Source organism: Akebia trifoliata, chromosome 12, assembly GCF_017979445.1.
Source record: "Akebia trifoliata isolate Shusen 1 chromosome 12, ASM1797944v1, whole genome shotgun sequence".
NCBI classification, from domain to species: domain Eukaryota; kingdom Viridiplantae; phylum Streptophyta; class Magnoliopsida; order Ranunculales; family Lardizabalaceae; genus Akebia; species Akebia trifoliata.
In genome coordinates this window covers 2,284,834-2,304,632 of record NC_141386.1, presented here as the reverse complement: position 1 = coordinate 2,304,632, position 19,799 = coordinate 2,284,834, and the positions used below count along the sequence as shown (strand labels likewise).

The following is a 19,799-nucleotide window of genomic DNA, read 5'->3' as shown; positions in this document are numbered from 1 at the left end:
TTGGGCCTAAGTTTCTATGGATAAAATTCATGGACTGAACTATAGCCCTACAAACCCGATAAGACGGGTCACTCTATTATCAGATTCACAAACCAATTAAGGATGGGTGATCAAAGAATCAACAGATCTAGTTATGGGTTGGGATCCATCAAAAGTCCTTAAAATTACAAAGATTAAAGTAAGACTGTTTTGATCTTTAAATAATTAGGGGAATAACTGAAAATTTAACCACAAACGTCATCACGAGGATCTTGGACTACTGCTCCCAAAAGACTTGGATTCCAACCCAAGAGAAGATTGTGGAGGATATTTTTCGGAAAAAGCGACACATGAAAATCTCGAGAAAACATAGCCGAACACCCGAATTATAGGCTAACACAACCAAACTATCCAAAATAATAGAGGGATGGTAAAGGCCGGACTTGCTTGTAACTGAATTCTGAGGGAAAGTACTTGAAGTACAGGAGTTACAAATCCCATAAAATAATGAGCATAATTGTATCAGCGAAAATCAAGACAAATCCCCAAATGGGTGTAACCATTCAAACAGAAATCAAGGAGAAGATCTAGGAAAATCTAAGGGAGGAAACCCCTATAAAAGTATGGGTGCAAGGCACTAAAAGATATGAAGTTTCTCTCTAAAAGACTCTTCTTCTTATACTAAAAAATCATGACTTAGGCGTCGGAGAGGTATTGTTATAGGCCAACCCACGAGCATATGAAGGCGAAAGATCTTTAATTAGGTAGCATCACAGTAGTGTAAGTTTTTGCATCTACAAAGATCATGTTGATAATCCCTTCTCCATATATAGAATCACTGTATAATAATAACCAACTTCTTTGATTTCTGGAAAGATCAAGCTCACAAGCCCTTTTTCTGATCTTGGATCATTGTTTGAAAAGGGCAAGATGCTTAGGGTTAAAAAAAAGGGTAAATTACCATTTCATGAGATGGAATCCCATTCCAAGGATTCTTGCAGTTCCAAAGAACCTAGCTACAAGAGAGTTTTCCCCCTTTTTCGCCCAACTCTTTGGTGTTAAGAATGAATGATTGCCCCTTCTCCAACTAACTGTTCATTTTAATTCTTAAAACATCAACGTGCGAGATTGCAGGTTTTTCAAGTGATGATCTCACAAGTCTAAAGTGACAATCTCGCTAAAAATAGCAAACCTAGAAGATCTTCACTTTTATGACCAGTGAAATTGTCACTTTGAAAGAAGAAGAAGAAGAAAAACATGAGATTGTCACTTTAGACCTACGAGATCATCACTTGAAAACCTGTGATCTTGCACATCTACATTTTGGGAATTAAAATGAATAGGATACCGGAATTGGTGTTTCGTCAAAAGTTGATCACGTTTTGGGACATTTCTCTTTAAAAAATCATGCCCACAAAAACTTCTCTAGATCATGGATCGATTCATTATTTGAGAAGATTAGGAATGCCAAAGACATTAAATAAGATTTCGTTCACAAAAACCTTATGTAGAAGTAAAACTTCCTTCTTAATCGATAAATTACGGATTTCATAACGAAGAAACCATACACTACACCTTTCTTTTAATAGGTTTTTATAATTTGTGGGATCAGGGATTGTCATTTTCCAAATTCATTCACTTTGCACAATAAAGAAAAAAAAAATCTTTTACGGAGAGTTCATTTGATTTTGTATCCCAAATATGGATTTCATGTTTGTACTATAGACTCGATCAAGATATCCATCCATCCTCGCATGAAAAACACATGGACCCAAGGACAATGCAGTCATTCTTCTTAAAATACTCTGAGTAAAGAAACGATATTTGGACAGGAATCAAATTACCCTATATGAAATGAGGGTCAAAACTTCCTTCTATAAGCCATCTATAAAGGAAATCGGAAAATAAAAGATAAACAAATAAATATCATCTGACCTTTTTCATACTAGCAAATAGATTAGGATCCCCAAGAAATCTAGCGACTTGTATCAAATCGGTATTTTGATTTGTATATTTACAGTAAACTAGTTTGAATCATAATTTTAAAATTCAACTTGTTTTAAAACTTGAATCGACTCATGTGCACAGAGTTGAGAATCAAGTCAACATTGGATATAAGAAATTGATAAACATTGAAAAAGTTATTTTAAATTATAAGTCATTCTTCTTTGTATTGGGGAATATCTTTGTACAACTAATCTATTTCAGATCTTCTGGTGGACCTTAAGATAAGAAAAGTTCTAAAGTTACTTCCTAGGAAACCGCATTCAACATTGCGCTGATGTGGAGGTGTGCATAGAACCATGGATGCTTTTCTTCGAGATACAAGTGAAAAGCATCTATGGTTCCATGCACACCATCTCGAAGACATGCAGTGTCCTAGGAAGCCACTCTAGAACGGCTCTTTATATAAATAGAGGCAACTGACCCGAAAATTTTCACTTGGTCTGTAGGCAACTGACGTGGCAAGGGCATAGAACCATAGATCTTTTTCTTTGGCATTCACCTTCAAAGATGTGTCCACCTCTACGACTTTGCGTAGGTTTTAGACGGGACTACATGTGCCCCGAGGATTAGTTGGGTGCTTTTTCGAATTCTTTTATTCCAAAACAGAAAACAAATTATACATAGCTATTTGTCTAGGAAAAAATGTTTAGACGGGACTACATGTGCCCCGAGGATTAGTTGGGTGCTTTTCCGGATTCTTTTATTCCAAAACAGAAAACAAATTATACATAGCTATTTGTCTAGGCAAAAATGTCTAATTGATAATACCTCAAGGCGAGAAATTACCCAAACTATGTTACATAGTTTTTTTTATTCGAATTCAAGCATGTGTTTCTCGATTTGCCACTCTAGAACGAACTCGATTTGTATGGGTAGACAAAGATTATTCGTTAAAAAAAATTGAAGAATTAAAATATATAGATTCGTTTTATATATAATATAAATAAATTTTATAAAATAAACAATAAATAAGGCTTTTGACAAGTAAGAGAATTGAACCCATGCCCTTTTTTTCAAATTAAAACCTTAATTTATCACCTTAGACCACTCAACCAATCTATCTTTCTACATTATATTAAAAATATATGAGGAAAGGGGAAGAAGAAAAAAAAAAGATTTAGCTTTGTTAGTAATTCACCCTGTATGAAGAGGGTCACTTTATACTAATTCGTGATTAGGTGTTATATGAACATATTCAATAACATTAGTCGCAAGTGAAATATATATATGGGGGCGTTCAAGGGCCAATTTTTTAGCAAACTTTTTAGCAAAACATTTTTCAAAACATGAGTTAGAGGTTTTGGAATGGGCTGATTTTTGGTGAGGATGATCTTTACGGTGAGTAGATCATCCTCACCAAAAATCAGACCATTCCAAAACTTCTAACCCATGTTTACAAGCTGAAAAATTGTGGACCGTCCATTTTTTGTAAACTGCTTTTGATGGGGTTAGAAGTTTTGGAATGGTCTGATTTTTGGTGAGGATGATCTACCCACCGTAGAGATCATCCTCACCAAAAATCAGCCCATTCCAAAACCTCTAACCCATGTTTTGAAAAATGTTTTGCCAAAAAGTTTGCTAAAAAGTTTGCCCTTGAACGCTACCCATATATATATATATATGGGTAACAAACTTTTTGGCAAAACATTTTTCAAAACATGGGTTAGAGGTTTTGGAATGGGCTGATTTTTGGTGAGGATGATCTCTACGGTGGGTAGATCATCCTCACCAAAAATCAGACCATTCCAAAACTTCTAACCCATGTTTACCAGCTGAAAAATCGTGGACCGTCCATTTTTTGTAAACTGTTTTTGATGGGGTTAGAAGTTTTGGAATGGGCTGATTTTTGATGATGATGATTTCCTCACCGTAGAGATCATCCTCACCAAAAATCAGCCCATTCCAAAACCTCTAACTCATGTTTTGAAAAATGTTTTGCCAAAAAGTTTGCTAAAAAGTTAGCCATTGAACGCCCCCCTATATATATATAGGGAAATGTTCAGCAACAAACATTTTGACAAACATTTTGGCAAAACATTTTTCAAAATATGGGTCAGAGGTTTTGGAATGGGCTGATTTTTGGTGAGGATGATCTCTACGGTGAGGAGATCATCATCACCAAAAATCAGCCCATTCTAAAACTTCTAACCCATCAAAAATGGTTTACAAAAAATGGACGGTCCACGATTTTTCAACTTGTAAACATGGGGCTAGAAGTTTTGGAATGAGCTGATTTTTGGTGATGACGATCTCCTCACCGTAGAGATCATCCTCACCAAAAATCAGCCCATTCCAAAACCTCTAACCCATGTTTTGAAAAATGTTTTGCCAAAATGTTTGTTGCTGAAAGGGACCCACATATATATGGGTAGCGTTCAAGGGCAAACTTTTTAGCAAACTTTTTGGCAAAACATTTTTCAAAACATGGGTTAGAGGTTTTGGAATGGGCTGATTTTTGGTGAGGATGATCTCTACAGTGAAGAGATCATTCTCACCAAAAATCAGTCCATTCCAAAACTTCTAACCCCATCAAAAACAGTTTACAAAAAATGGACGGTCCACGATGTTTCAGCTTGTAAACATGGGTTAGAAGTTTTGGAATGGGCTGATTTTTGGTGATGATGATCACCTCACCATAGAGATCATCCTCACCAAAAATCAGCCCATTCCAAAACCTCTAACTCATGTTTTGAAAAATGTTTTGCCAAAAAGTTGGCCATTGAACGCCCCCCTATATATATATATGAGACCATTGGGATGGTTTACCTTTCCAAATGGCGTGGAATCATTTTGTCATAATATGTTGTGTCATCTTGGACAAGATAATGTCTATAAGCATAACTAATGGTGTGGCGTGATTTTCATTAACAAGTAATCATGGAGCCTTGAGATTGTTGATGAGAATGTGAGAAGGAAAACCACCAAATTATGATTTAATAGAGACATACCAAACTAGGAGAGAATGATCTTAATTAAAGGATTTTCTTTTGGATAATTATACATACTTCGAACTTATTTTAACTTAAGCATCAAAGGCTCTTTGACATGTATCATATTGGTACCGATGATAAAGACAACAAGTTTTCAACACAAACCCTTAGTGATCTCAAAGTGTTTGTGATCAATAACTGATAAAAAAAATAGATTTCTCTTGATTTTCTAAAGCAAATGGACAATAAAAAAGATGAAGAGAAGAAAATTTCCATGCCGAATCAACCTACCAGATCCAACCGAGTCAGCTTAGTTTGACCAACCTAGTTTGGGTTGACTAGGTTGGGTCCATACTCAACCAATTTTGATTTCCATCATTTGTTTAGTTTATTTCAATTTTTAAGTAATTTCAAAATTGTTTAGTCACTAACTTTTTTTTAGATTTTTATTTTTTTAAAATTCATTTTTATTCTTTAGGCGATAATTAATACTTTTAGGTGTCTAAATTGAGTTATAATATGTTTAAAAAATTATTATTATATTATAATTAAATTAGAAAAATTACTTTTTAGTATTTTAAAAGATTTCTTAGTTTTTATAGAGTTTTCTATTTAAGAAGCTTCAAAAACGAAATTCAATCAATTCAAACATCTCAATTCAATTTTTTTGTATTTTATTTCAAGATATTACTTGTTTATCAATTGAATCTATTAATTCACATGCTTCTGTAATATCAATAACAAAATTACTCCACAGCTACTATTTGAATAAATTACTTTTTTTATTACAAGATATATGTTTTTTTTTTTTATAAATGATTTGGATGGAAGAATTGCAAATAGGGAAATGGGAATTGGAAAAAAAAATATATGTTTGGATATAATATGTGTATGAATACAATCCCAACTACCATATATATCTTCATCTAACAATCTTAGGAATTTCAAGGGATCGGCTCCAGATTGGACCATGGTCAATTTGTGAATTCGATAAGGATAAGATCAGATTTAAATCAGATCAAATTATATTTGATATACAAAGTATAACTAAAATTATATATTTAAATTATATTATATAGAATTTACATGGATTCTCACGTTTTATTGTGTCGGGGACCTATTTGATCAATAAGTGGTTGACTCAAAGTATCAAATTGGATCATTACAAAGTTGAATTTTTATCCAAATCCATATTCAAAGTAATCATATGCTGATGGATCGGACTTTGGGTTTGGATTGATACATTGATAAGATATCCCAAAATACCCATATTTAAAAAGAGCCTCATTTGTAACGTAACCATTTGATGCTTGTTATGAGCTAAGTAGGTCTCATCATTCATGATAGCTTTATCACCATGAGCGGCGAAAAATAATTGGGATATTTTTTATTTTTTATTTTTGCTAACTCCTGGCTAGCTTGCACGCACCACAACTAATCTCGGGGAGAACTACCACAGTAACCCACCGCCATGTTCCCCCCAACAAAAATGAAGGATGAGGTCTACTCCTAAATTTTCATTGTCCTGGTCAAACTGTTATCAACGTTTGTTCTGTTGATTACGTACGGTCTGAATACCCAAAATACCCTTTTAGCATTTAAATTACAAAAATTTAATTATTTTAATTGAAAAAAAAAATCAAATCAAATATCAATCATTGGATTGGAATATTTCACATCATTAGATTAAAAGAAAACCCAACTTTATTTTCTTGAAGAATATGAAGTTAAGGTTTAACTATATCTCACTTGTTAGGGTTTGTGTTTGTTATTGTTGGAATATTCTCAAGTGTATTAGGATTCTATTCCTTCAACTCATTACTTTGAAACCCTATCATCAACATTTTTAAATCCAATTTCAATTTTGGGATAGATTTTGGTTAATCAAGTTAAAGATCTCATATTTCGTGAAATGGTGGAGGTTTTAACTCGCATTTGAGCTCTTTTAACCATTGTATCCTCAAAGCTTAAGTTTTCGTGAAAAAAAATCATTTTTGTGTTCTTTACTGCACAAGGGTACAACTAACATATATATCTACGAGATGGGAGTATTACTAATTTCATTTTCTTCATTGTTTCATATTTTCTCTCGATTTTTTTTATTATTCTCTAGTTTTTTTTTCCCAGTGTTTTCCATATGGAGATTCTAAGCATTGGGTGAAAGAATACCTTAGGATGAGATGAAAACAATGAGATCGGGATGAATACATTAATATTATGTTGAAAATTATGAAATTGAATTGAAAATGATGAGAAAGTGTTAGAAACAATGAGATTAAACTTCAAAATAATAAAGTTTAGGTTTTGATCAATAAGAAATTGATTGAAAACGATTAGAGTTCTCAAAGTTATTGTCTTTAGAACATTAGGCCGAACATAGTTGAATTCTTTTGACAAGGACATTTTCATAAGTTCAACACATAAGGGTATTTTTGACATTTTATCAATTCTACTAATTGATTATTATTTTTGTTAATGATTTGACCGAATCAACGAAAATCAAGGATGTAGATCTCATCTTGCATTTTGCAAGGTGGAACACTAATATCGCCCATTTCACAAAGATTTTTTTTTACTAAATTACCCAAATATTTATGGCATCATTTGAGAAGTAGGGATCCTTACATCGAGATTTGATACATATAATTGTATCAAAGTTTAACTCAAGAAGATATTTACAATTAAAGACAATAAATTATCAATGATGACCTGGCACATTCTTTCCAAACCCATTTCGCAGGGTTTTTTTTTAACTAAATTATCCAAATATTTATGGCATCACTTGAGAAGTAGAGATGTTTACATCAAGATTTGATATATATAAATGTATCAAAGTTTAACTCAAGAAGATATTAACAATTTGAGATATTTTCCGGGCAGACTTATCTGTTTCAATTTTATTTAAAAAAACCCCATACTTTATCAATTTTGTTAATGAAGCAAACCTTACTTTATGAATTAAGCTATCATGACTAATCCAGTAAGCTTTACTTTCTTACTGAGAGTCATTGGCCCACATGAGTAATCAAATTTGCAATCCAACAACAGAAAATATAGAAAAACTCAGATGCAAAATTAAATAAAATTGAGCTTGATCATAAAAAATGGATGGTTATCAAACTCTTAGATTTAAAATTAAAATTCAATCGTGAAATTTTTTTTTTTTTAATTTTTTTATAATTCTTAAAATGTTTTCCTTCACAATCCTGTCATGTTTTTGGATGTCATAAATTGATGCAGTTGGATGCTATTGCAATCCAACAACACAAAATATAGAAAAACTCATAAGTAAAATTAAAAAATTAAATAAAATTTGAATTTGATCATAAAAAATAGATGATTGTTGAACTCCCAAATTTAAAATTAAAATTCAATCGTAAAAATTAGTTTTTTTTTAAATTTTTTTATAATTCTTAAAATATTTTCCTTTACAATCGTATCGTATCATATTTTTGGATGTCATAAATTGATGTGATTAGATTCTATTTCAAGGTATGTTAAGTAAGAAAGTAAACCCTATAAATTTGAATTTTATTACGTGGATCCCACACCGGATTTGTCGGTAAACAGAATCTACAAAGGGAGGTTTGATAGGGAAAAGTAAGGTTTTTTTGAAATTGTTAAAATTACAAGGAAATTTTTGTAATAAAAATGCAACAGTAAGGTCTGACGAGTAAATCTCTCTTACAATTAAAGACGATAAATATCTACTCAATGATGACTTGGCACATTCTACATCGTCCATTCTTTCAGAACTACTCCCACGTGACGACAATAAATTAATGAGCACTGCTGGCACTACCCTACTTGACAGGAGCGTCGCGTTAAACTGCACGTATTTCTACAAATATTTTAGATACCTTTAAGACCCTCTACAATTTCTTGTGGATATTTGAGGTACCACGTCATATTTTTAGAGAATTACTACTATGGGCACCTCAATTTTTACTTATTACATTCAATTAAAAATAAATTAATGATTGAGAATAAGTAAGAGTTGGGGTGCGCATGGAAGTTGTCTCATTTTTATTTTTTTACTAGATTTTCATTTATTTGATTTAATTTATATGAGCCTAATCATAATTATAAAAAAGTACTGAAATTGTTTGAACGAATGTTATAATGTTTCGTCTGAAAATTATGTTCATCCATTCTATTATGTCTAAAGTCATGTTTTTAAATATCGAGAGAGTGAGTTTATATCCGATTTTATTTTCATCATGAGCATTCCCCCTCTCGAAAATTAATTATTTTAGTAGATTTTCTACATGGAGAATTAATTATTCCTCCTCTCAAGCATTCCTCCTCTAAAGCTGTTTCATTTTTTTTTACTAGATTTTCATTTCTTCGATTTAATTTATGTGAGTGTAATCATAATTATAAACAAGTATTGAAATTGTTTGAACAACTGTTATAATGTTTTGTAATGTTGAGAATATAATTTGTGCCAAATCTTTGTAATGTTTGAATAGTGTGTTTTAATATTTAATTAAGATGTGATAAATAATTTTAAAAATTAGAGTGTGATAAGTAAACATTGGGGATGCCAATAGTAGTTTTCTATTTTTAAATTAATGAAATGAGCCCCCCCCCCCCCCCCCTCTTCCAAACTCTTCCTTTCTAATAAATTCATAAAAAATAATCTCATCAACATCATTATTATAACCACCGTTGTTATCATCTTCCTCATCACTATTTCCATTGTCATCGTCATCATCGTTAGGCTTGTAACCTGGGCAAGTTGGAGGGTAAAACCAAGCTCAACCTAAGTAGAAGAACCCTTTACCCGAGCTCAACTCAACTCTGCCATCGGGCCTAAGCTCACTAACCCAAGTTTGATCTTTTTAAAATCGGGTTGAGTTTGGATTTGCCTAAGTTAGGTGATTTTGGGCAATTTAGTAGGTTTGGGTGGATTGGACTCGTTGAATAACCCTTATTTCATTGAGTAAATGAATTTTATATTTAAAAAAATAATAAAAATAAAATAAAATCACTAGTAAATAAAATCGCACACAACCTTTATATCCATCATTGAGATAATATTTAAACAAATCATTTTAAACCAAATTCCACATTAATAATATTTAATTGTTCACAAGTCATAACCTAAATTGAGTTGGGTTGCCTAAACCTTCAATCTGAACTTAACTTGAATTGAGTTTGGGTTAAGATATTCTACCTCAAGCTCAACTCATCTTCTACATAACTTGACCCAAGCCCGCCCATCAATCGAGTTGAGTTTGGGTTAGCCCGCCCAAGTTGCAGCCCTAATCATTGCTTAATAAGTTCATCTTATTCAAGAGGTTAATTATTATTTTTTAAAAGAAAAAAAAAATAAGGATTTTAAGTTCTTTTTCCAATAGACTATAAGAGAAGACCAAGGTCAATGGGGAGCATATCCCAGATTTGAAAATAGAAGGAAATTCACAAATACTATCAAAAGGTAGGGCTACATGACCTTAAATAATGGAAATTAGTGCCACGCCCCTCTTTAATAACAAACTTAATTAGTGCCTCTTAACTTAATAAGAAAGGATGACGTGGCGAATTCTACGTCGTTTATTTTATTCACAGCTAGCTACTCCCCTCGTGAATTGTGAAACTTTCAAATATTTGCATCGTTCAGAGAGATAAGGACAGATCGTTTTCATTTGCGTTTTCCAGCTGTCACCCACTAAAGGACAAACTCCCTAATCTTGCACTGTGGGAATACAGTAACATACACTACACACAAGTCAGGATGATATCCTCCCTACTTATACACTGCCAGATATTCCTCACGATGGACACCTAACAAATCATTAGCTATGTTGCTGTAAATATCCACTTGAGGACGTTCTCCCTCTTTCTACACCGTTGGTTTTTCCTCGATTAAAGTCCCCAAAAGAAATACACTTGTAAACTGTCTTTGAAAGAAGAAACATGTTTCCATATGAAAGATTCTATTGCCGCACCAGTTTTTGCTAACGCCACCCCAATTCGAATGTAAATCACCTCATATTAACACACATCTTGGGGTGGCATTAGCATAAGTTGGTGGGCTTATGTGTGATAGAGATTTATGCTTTGAGCTGAAGTGCTTCCATTGAATTTTTTTATTTTTCAAATTATTTCTATAAAAATTATGATTGGGAAATGGGTTGTTTGATGCCGCAATGTTTAAAATGTACTTTGTTGTGAAAGGTAGAAGCACTTCTAATAATTATTGGGCATTTTTTTCAAATAAACTATAAGAAAGCAACTTTTGCATCATGGATGGTGAAGGGTGCATAGTATATTAGGTGAAAGAGATTCTTAAAAATGGATATTCTTTCATCCAAATCACATTTGACTTCCCACAAAAGTTGAAACTAAAATTATGTTTGAAGAGATTTCATCTTTCTTTCTTTCTTTTTTCTCTCATCTTTAATGATTTATGACTTTCGTGCGATTCTGAAAGTCTAAGTGTCCATCAATATGTTTTTTTTTATTCTAATGTATATCTTGAATAGTTTATTAATATGACAATGACCTCATCTCAAAGATTTAGGGTTAGTTAAATGAATCACGTTGCCCCACTCCAATTAGTCCAATGTCGAGTATTCTGCTATTAAGAGTCAGTTTATATCTATTTTTACTATCTCCATCAGTATTCTTTTGAGTTTGTCTGTTACCTATTTAGGACCTTCAACTTAAATGTTTCTAGTAATTTACTAATGTATGTATGACGAAAACTAATCACTTTCATCACTATCTTTGCCACAATAAAATGTTTGTGGTACATAATACCAGATATATAGATTGAAAACTCTACCGTCATTCTTGCCATCCCAAATCTTTATCTTTTTAATACTTTACAAAATATTTTAGGTAGGAATTCAACTTCATGTATAAAGTTTATAAACGTTGGTTCGATAAACTAGTTACACCTTCACTTTTAACTTATTTGTTCTCTTTGTTATAATATCAACAACAACAACAACAACAAAGTCATATCCCAATAGCTTTCATGGGTCGTCTGAAAATCATGTTCATCCATTCTATTATGTCTAAAGCCATGTCTTTAAGTATTGAGAGAATGAGTTCGTATCTGATTTTATTTTCATCATGAGCATTCCTCTTCGCGAGAATTAGTTGATCGTACGATAACTATATGATAACAACTAAAATAAATTACAAATCATAAAGAAAAATCATGATACATAATTTATGTGGCTTGGTAAGATTGCTTGTATCCACAAGTGATGATGAGATCCTTTCACCATCTATATCTATGAAAATCAAGATTGCAATCTCTGAACTTTATGTTCTCTTTGAATATGAAAACCCTCATTGAAATTCTAAAACAAGTTAGCATATTTCCCACCACGAGAGACTAGCCGAGATGTTAAGGGTGATTGGGCTTGCTCCCAAAGTCATACATTCGAATTTCTATATATCCCTCCATATAAAGTGATTATATTTAATTGTTGTACACATGTAAGGTGGTTGGTGCATGTGGCCTTCTAAAACTATAAAAATAAAAAAATAAAAAAATTAGCATATTTCCCCTAGGGAAAAAGTGATAAAATTTTAATTTAAAAAAATAAATTTTGAGACTCCACCTTTGAACCCTCAACCTTCACGCAGGGGAGGGGGGGAGATGAATTTTAGTTTTGTTATATATATATACTAAAATAAATTGTAATTACGTTGTTGATATTTTTATGGTTAATGTATACACTTAAAAGAACAGAGAAAAAAAGAAACTCTTCAATGATTTGTCGTAAATAGTATTTCATATTTTGTGATAGAAAAGACTTGCATGTAAAGAAGATGGAATGCTACTATCATTTGAGAGAAAAACATTTCATCATAACTGATTCTTGAGAATTGAAATTCATGGGTATCCATGATTTTTTGTAACTACTTTAGGTTCCACTTTTTTATAGTTGAAATCAAAATTAATAATATTCGAAATCAAACAAGTATGATAGTTTCGATTGATATCTTAAAAATTAATCAAAAATCCATATGCTAATACTGGATGTATAGTCCCTTCTAGGACTGCCAATGAATTTGGGTCGATTTGGTACCATGTTGATAAGGATCAGATCATATGCAAAATTGATCCGATAAGCATCACATTGGAGCTGAAATTGATCTGATAAGGACCAAATTGAGCTTTTATTATATCAAGCTTTTATCAAATCTCAATATCAATAAGAATCCAAACAAAATTCAATAACAACCGTATCAAACCAAATCCAATTGAATAATGCTAAAGTGACCTCAAGATTAGACCTCACATCACACACCCTGACATAAGAATGTAAGGTAACCATAAATACTTTCCTCGAGATACAAGTAAAAACATCTATGATTTCTATCCACTTTCACGTCAAGATGTGCGATACGAGATTCAATCTCACACAATTCAATTCGATTTGATATACAAAATCTTAATAAACTCCACACACTTGGATAAATTATGCAATACAATTATATACTTTCTCACATTTTGTTAGATTAAGACACGGTTGATTCAGAATTAATCCAATAAGATATCAAATCAAAATCTTATCTGATCCTTATCGATATCCAAATCATCGATAGAATTTTGGGTCTAATCCGATCCATTGACAACACTAATCCCTATGCCCAATTCAAAGTTACCTCAAGCAAATTCAAAGTTACCATAAACGGAAGACAAGGCACAAAACATAGCACACATCCTTTTCATCTACCAAAATAAATAAAAAAAATGTGCAACTTGTCAAATTGAATCAAGCTAGAAGCCATGTTAGTGGGTCCCATGGTTATCTTATAATATGCTCTCCACGTAAAGCTGAGTCAGCTTCCCTAAAAAGGTTGGCTCATATATTAAATCTCAAAAAAAATATCAAAACCGTTTAAAATTATATTTCTTTGGAATCGTTAGATTAACCATGAGATCAACATAACACGAATTTCAAGAACAATCCAACGGTTTAGATGTACATAGATTGTACCTAACGTCCGGAAATAAATCATTTTCTTACTTGTTTGTCTCATTGTAACATCTTTGTCGACACTCTTTCAATAAAGTCAATATTCTTACTCAGCTTCTTCTTTATTTTGATATAAGATATTAATAGAAACTTAGGTTTCCAAAGGAGGACTTTTAGCCCTCACAATTTCTATGGAAGGACTCCATGGGACCTATAAATACCCTATGTTTCAACGTTGCTTTTATCAAACCCTCTCTCTCAACCCTTGTTGTCACTTTCTCTTAGCTTTTAAGATTCTAGGGTTTGTTTGTTTTTTTTTTAATTTATTTATTAGATAGATTCTAGGGTTTGTTTGGAAACTGGTTGAGAAGATGACTATTACTATTGAAGAGCCTCATCTTGGTAAGATTTTTAGTGTGTTTTAAATTTTGAAAATGCGTTTTACGATTTTAATTTTTTTGTCGGTCGTAGTTCTATTTTCTCATTTTTCATCAAATGCAAAAGTTGAAAATGGATTAGAAGCTGAAGCTGATCAAACCAATTTTTTTACTTTTAGTGTTTTTTGTTATAATTTTTTTTTCTTCAAGAGAATACCTTTTTTAAAAATTATATTTATTTAATGATTTGAATACCTTCGACAAAGTTTTAAGTTATCAAATCATTGACCAAATCATCTATATTATTATAGAAGGGTTGGGAGCCATTGACTCTAAAAAAAATCCCAACCACTAAAATATGAAATCTATGGTTGGAATATCTCCTAAGGATACATGATGTGTCCTTGGGATATGTGATTTATCTCCAACATTAGATTTCGTATTTTAATGATTGAGTACGATTTCAGATCCATCATCAAATTATCCACAAAATACTTCTTATGATAGTATCACATATAAAATGAGGCCTAAATTGCTCAATAGTTCTAATATTTTTGGATCAGATTACTCGATCGATTGTCATATTATAATGAAATTTTTTTGAGGCTGTGAATTCAAGACTATTCATCCACACACCCAATAAAGAGAAATTAAAAAAAAAATTGCGGTAATTTACGAAAGACAGCGAAGCATCCAATGAAAATTTATGACAATTTGCAAGGACAATCAAGCATATGGGACCTACAAATCTTTATTTTATGTGGATTTATGATTATTTGCGGCCGTACCAAACAGAACTTTAATAAAAAAAGATGGTAAATAATGGTAAAATAAAGTAAAGATTACTAAGATAATTGTTATGTGGACAGTTATAATCCAGACTAATTAAACCATGATTTTGTTGATTTTTTTTGTAAGAATAATTGATATTTAATTGGAATTAATTTTGTTCCAGAATATGAAATTGGGGATAAGAAAATCAACAGTGATCCCTGTGAATTGGAGTTAGATGGCGGATTTCTGGTGCCCGGAGCAAATTCGTTTGGCCACACATTCAGGTATTTAGCTTATGTAACCATTTCCATTACAAAATTTTGCATAAATTTGTATTTAGGCTGATTTAAAGTGATTTGCATGCTTACCAAGCATTAGGGTTGTAAATGGATCGGATTAGACCCGAAGTCCAATCCAGATCTGATAACTTCGGCTCTGGATCAAGGATTTGGATTCCAATAAGGTTCTGATCCAAGATCTAAGGATCGGTTCTAGATCAACTATAAATCAATCCGATAGGGTCTCGATCTGATAAGACCCAAGAAAGTATATAATTATATTATATATTTTGTTTAAATGTATGAATTTTATTTAGATTTTGTATATCAAAATTGGTTTGGCCTGATTTGTACCTAATCCGATTTGGATCATAATATTGAGATTCGATAAAAATCCATTTTGATGCTCATCGAATCGGTGCTGGGTCTGATCGAATCCTTATCAGATTGGTACCAAATCGATTCTATTCCGATCTGGACCCGACTCATTGACAGCCCTACCAAGGTGGGCTAATATGAAAAAGATATGCCAGAGTTTGATCCACTTTTGGCCTTGGTTTGGGCTTACAACATTATGACACAAGGAATGGTTTGGGCCTAAACATGAAATCCATTTATATAATGGGCTTGGCATGCTTGGGCTTGGACTTAGTACTTTTGATCATGGGCTTGGATTAGATTGATCTGATCAAGCCAATCTAGGTTTATTTACATTCATACATCATTCATCAATACTGAATATTTTGATCAAACAGGATACCAATTGTAACCATGGTTTTAAAATTCTTTTTGACTCGATTTATTTGAGTTGTCTCGGACGAGATTTAAAAAAAATGTCTTAGAATTAGAATAAACCATGTCTTTGAGATGACCTGTCAACTCGTCTCATTGTTGGACGATACCAAGACAACTCTGACAAGTCGTCTCGGTCTCGAACGAGATTTAATAAAATAAAATAAAAAACTGACACTAAAATGTTCAACAGGGATTACAATGTGGAGAGTGAAAGAAGGGACAACGTCGAAGATTTCTATCGGACGAATCACATTAACCAATCAGTTGATTTTGTAAGCAACATCTGATAGAGAAATTACGTATTAACGGTTCCAACTACTCTTCGCATGTTTGAGTAGTTTCGAGCCATCGTATTGAGTATGTGTTCATGGACAACGTGCGATTGTAGGTAAAAAGAATGAGAGAGGAGTACGGAAATTTGAACAGAGTAGAGATGAGCATATGGGAATGTTGCGATCTTTTGAACGAGTTTGTGGACGAGAGTGATCCTGATTTGGATGAACCTCAGATCGAACACTTGTTGCAGACCGCCGAAGCTATTAGGAAAGACTATCCTAATGAAGATTGGTTGCACCTCACTGGCCTTATCCATGGTATGTAGTTCAAATCCAATTCCTTAGTTGCATCCAAACACCATTACACAATTTACATATAGGTAAGGTCCAATCGGGTCAAGCCTAACCTTGTAGCCAAACACTACTTTAGTACATAACATAAGAGATACTTTCTTCCATATGAAAACACTTCTGTTAAAAGCAATTCTTTACCAAATGAGTCCTAAGTAATTTGGATTGGTTTTCAGATTTAGGGAAAGTTCTTCTTCATCCTAGCTTTGGAGAGCTTCCTCAATGGGCTGTTGTGGGTAAGAACTATTTCAATTTATTTATTTATTATTATTATTATTATTATTTATTTATTTATTGTGATCACTTATGTTGTTCCAATAACTCATGATGATACATATTGCAGGTGACACATTCCCTGTTGGGTGCGCTTTTGACGAATCAATAGTTCATCACAAGGTCTTTCTTATTCCAAGGCACACTAAAGGGTGTTTGGTTAGGACTTTTAGATTCTAATATCGGATTTCAAAATCCAATTGATTCTAGAATCCAAACCAAACAACCCTTAATAAACTCCTATATGTGTGTGTGTGTGTGTCTGTGTGTGTGTGATTATAAACAATCGACTAACATAAATTTTACTATAGTATTTCAAGGGCAATCCGGATTACAATAACCCTGCTTACAACACTAAGTATGGAATCTACGACAAACATTGCGGGCTTAACAATGTAATGATGTCATGGGGACACGATGACTATATGTACTTGGTACGTCCTTCATACCTTGTGAGCTTCTACATCTCAAGATATGAAATGAGTTTAGCCTAATTGAATCTTCTTATACTTAGGTTGCCAAAGAAAACAAGACAACTCTTCCCTCCGCCGCGTTGTTCATCATTCGATACCATTCTTTTTATCGTAAGTAGTAATTCACCAATTATTTCCTCTAAATATCTTAATTATAAGTTTGGCGTCTCAATTAAATTGACAAACATTTCCACCCTTTGATCTTGCAGCTTTACATACTTCGGGAGCATATAGACACTTAATGAACGAGGAGGATGTCGAAAATTTGAAGTGGTTGCAAATATTCAAGTATGTTATCTCACTTATTTATTATAGAGATTTGTAATTAGGTAGCATTTGGAAGCTAGACTCCGACATCTAAACCATCAAAAAAGCGTTTGGGTTTGATGAGTGCTCGACTTTTGGCTTCCCACAAGAGTAGGAAGCCAAAAAATGGGATAGAATCATTCAACTCAAACCCAACATGTAAATAATGTTTTGTCCCCCAAATTTTCAATATTCCCCAAATTGGCAATGATTTATTTATTTTATCCTTCTTTTAATATTGTCATGAAAGAAGGTTTTAGTTCTCCAATTCAATATATCTCAAAATGCCCACAATTTTATCCATCCTCTTCTATCTTCGACGATTTTAGGGTGTGAATCCATTTTCAGTCACCTCTTTTTCTTTTGTGATAAGTGATGGCCACATTGTATCCAACAATTAGGATCCCCAAATCCATTTTCTCCCTTTTATCTTTTTGTTTATTTTGAATAACCGGATATTCTCGTAGATAGGGGATCGGGCTCGTATTTGGGCTTTACCTAGTCCGTAGAACATGGTCTTGTCCAAGGGCTAGTCCTGGGGCACATCCAACGCCCTCACATCACACGCACCAGGTAAGTGAGGGTGTTCTCTCGCGGGTGGCCCCTGAGGAATTAATGCTCATACTGGGTATCAAACACATGATCTATAAGCATTAACCACTTATTGTTCTGAAATCTCCCATTTATCTCTAAGTATCTATTATTAATGCACAATAATAATGCTCCTCTTGTAATTTAAAGGATATTATGATCGTTCAAACACAATCTAATATATATTTTAAAAAAAGACCGTTTTAGACCCTAAAAAACAATTCATGAATATCGATTCCAAGTTCCAATTGCACAATCACGATTCTCATAAAATTGATTCTAATAAAAGCACTTCGATTGGAAGCAACACTGCCTCAATTGAGCAATAGACTTTAACTGATTAATTTTTTCTTCTTTTTTAAATCATGTGTAGCAAGTACGACCTCTATAGCAAGAGCAAAGTTAGAATTGATGTTGAAAAAGTCAAGCCATACTACCTATCCTTGATTGAAAAGGTGAGTAACAATTGAAAAATTATCCAAGTTTGTTTTTTATTTTTATTTATTATTATTATTATTTTTTATTTTTACTTTTTGGTGTTCTAAGAATAAAAGAATGTTGTTGCAGTATTTCCCACAAAAACTGAGATGGTGAAGGTTGAAGGAAGCATTGAGAATGATGGATCAAGATGGCCTTTTGACATGAGATTAAGATAAATTTGTCCTTCTGTCAGTATTTAGGAAAAATGTTGTGTTATGTAGTGTGTTATGGTTGGAGTGAATGTTATTTCTTTTAATTCTAAGAAATCTCTATTGTTTTTCTCTTGTCTCAACTTTTTTTTTGGTACTATCACGTGTTGGTTGAAATGGTAAAGGCGACTGGATTTGCTCCCCAAGTCACACCTTCGAATCTCTATATGCCCCTCCAAATAAAAATGACTACATTTAAATGTTGAACACGTAATAGGGTGATTGCTATGTGCGACCCACCAAAAGAAAAAAACAAATTTTATCTTTTGGTTTAGTTGTCTGGGTCAGGTAGGATCTGGTTATAATCCTCACAAGGGAGACCTTTCATTAGATAAGAAAAGAGATTGACCCATCAACTTTTACTTATAACACACCCATCATTTTGAAATTGCATAATTATTCATATGTAGATTGGTGTGTTATTAATAAAAGTTGGTGTATTAATAGAAGCTCTCTATGAAAAGGGCTGTTATATTACTCATCCGATATACTATATCACCAGTGTAGAAAAAAAAAATTTGTTGAGGTCCTCCGTTAAATAATACAAAGTGAATGGTTGAGAATAAGAAAATGTTGGGGTGCCGATAAAAACTCTCTTGTTTTTTTTCCCTTTAAAAATTGATATTTATTTTTTTGGGTTTAAGATATTACATGAGCCTAATCATAATTGTAAACAACTAGTTGAATTGTTTGAACAAGTACGATAAAGTCACGTAGTCTTGAGAAGAAAATCGGAGGCAAACCTTTGTAGTG

At 32.7% G+C, this 19,799-nt stretch overlaps 1 protein-coding gene across 1 annotated transcript; it reads left to right on the top strand.

The window, feature by feature from the left end:
* Window positions 1-14,107: 14,107 nt before the first annotated feature.
* Window positions 14,108-19,116, top strand: LOC147388568 (putative inositol oxygenase). The gene is made up of 11 exons (XM_086419202.1): window positions 14,108-14,266; window positions 15,197-15,299; window positions 16,279-16,360; window positions 16,477-16,681; window positions 16,891-16,950; window positions 17,058-17,110; window positions 17,299-17,421; window positions 17,502-17,571; window positions 17,670-17,748; window positions 18,731-18,812; window positions 18,925-19,116. Exons 1-11 carry the CDS (start codon window positions 14,236-14,238, stop codon window positions 18,949-18,951), a joined length of 915 nt encoding a protein of 304 aa, XP_086275328.1. The 5' UTR covers window positions 14,108-14,235; the 3' UTR covers window positions 18,952-19,116.
* The last annotated feature ends 683 nt before the right edge of the window (window positions 19,117-19,799 follow it).

Coding starts and splice junctions, on each gene's coding strand:
- LOC147388568 (XM_086419202.1), top strand. CDS start 14,236: ATGACTATTACTATTGAAGAGCCTCATCTTG. Junction 15,300..16,278: donor TCGTTTGGCCACACATTCAG/GTATTTAGCTTA, acceptor AATGTTCAACAG/GGATTACAATGTGGAGAGTG. Junction 17,749..18,730: donor AAGTGGTTGCAAATATTCAA/GTATGTTATCTC, acceptor AATCATGTGTAG/CAAGTACGACCTCTATAGCA.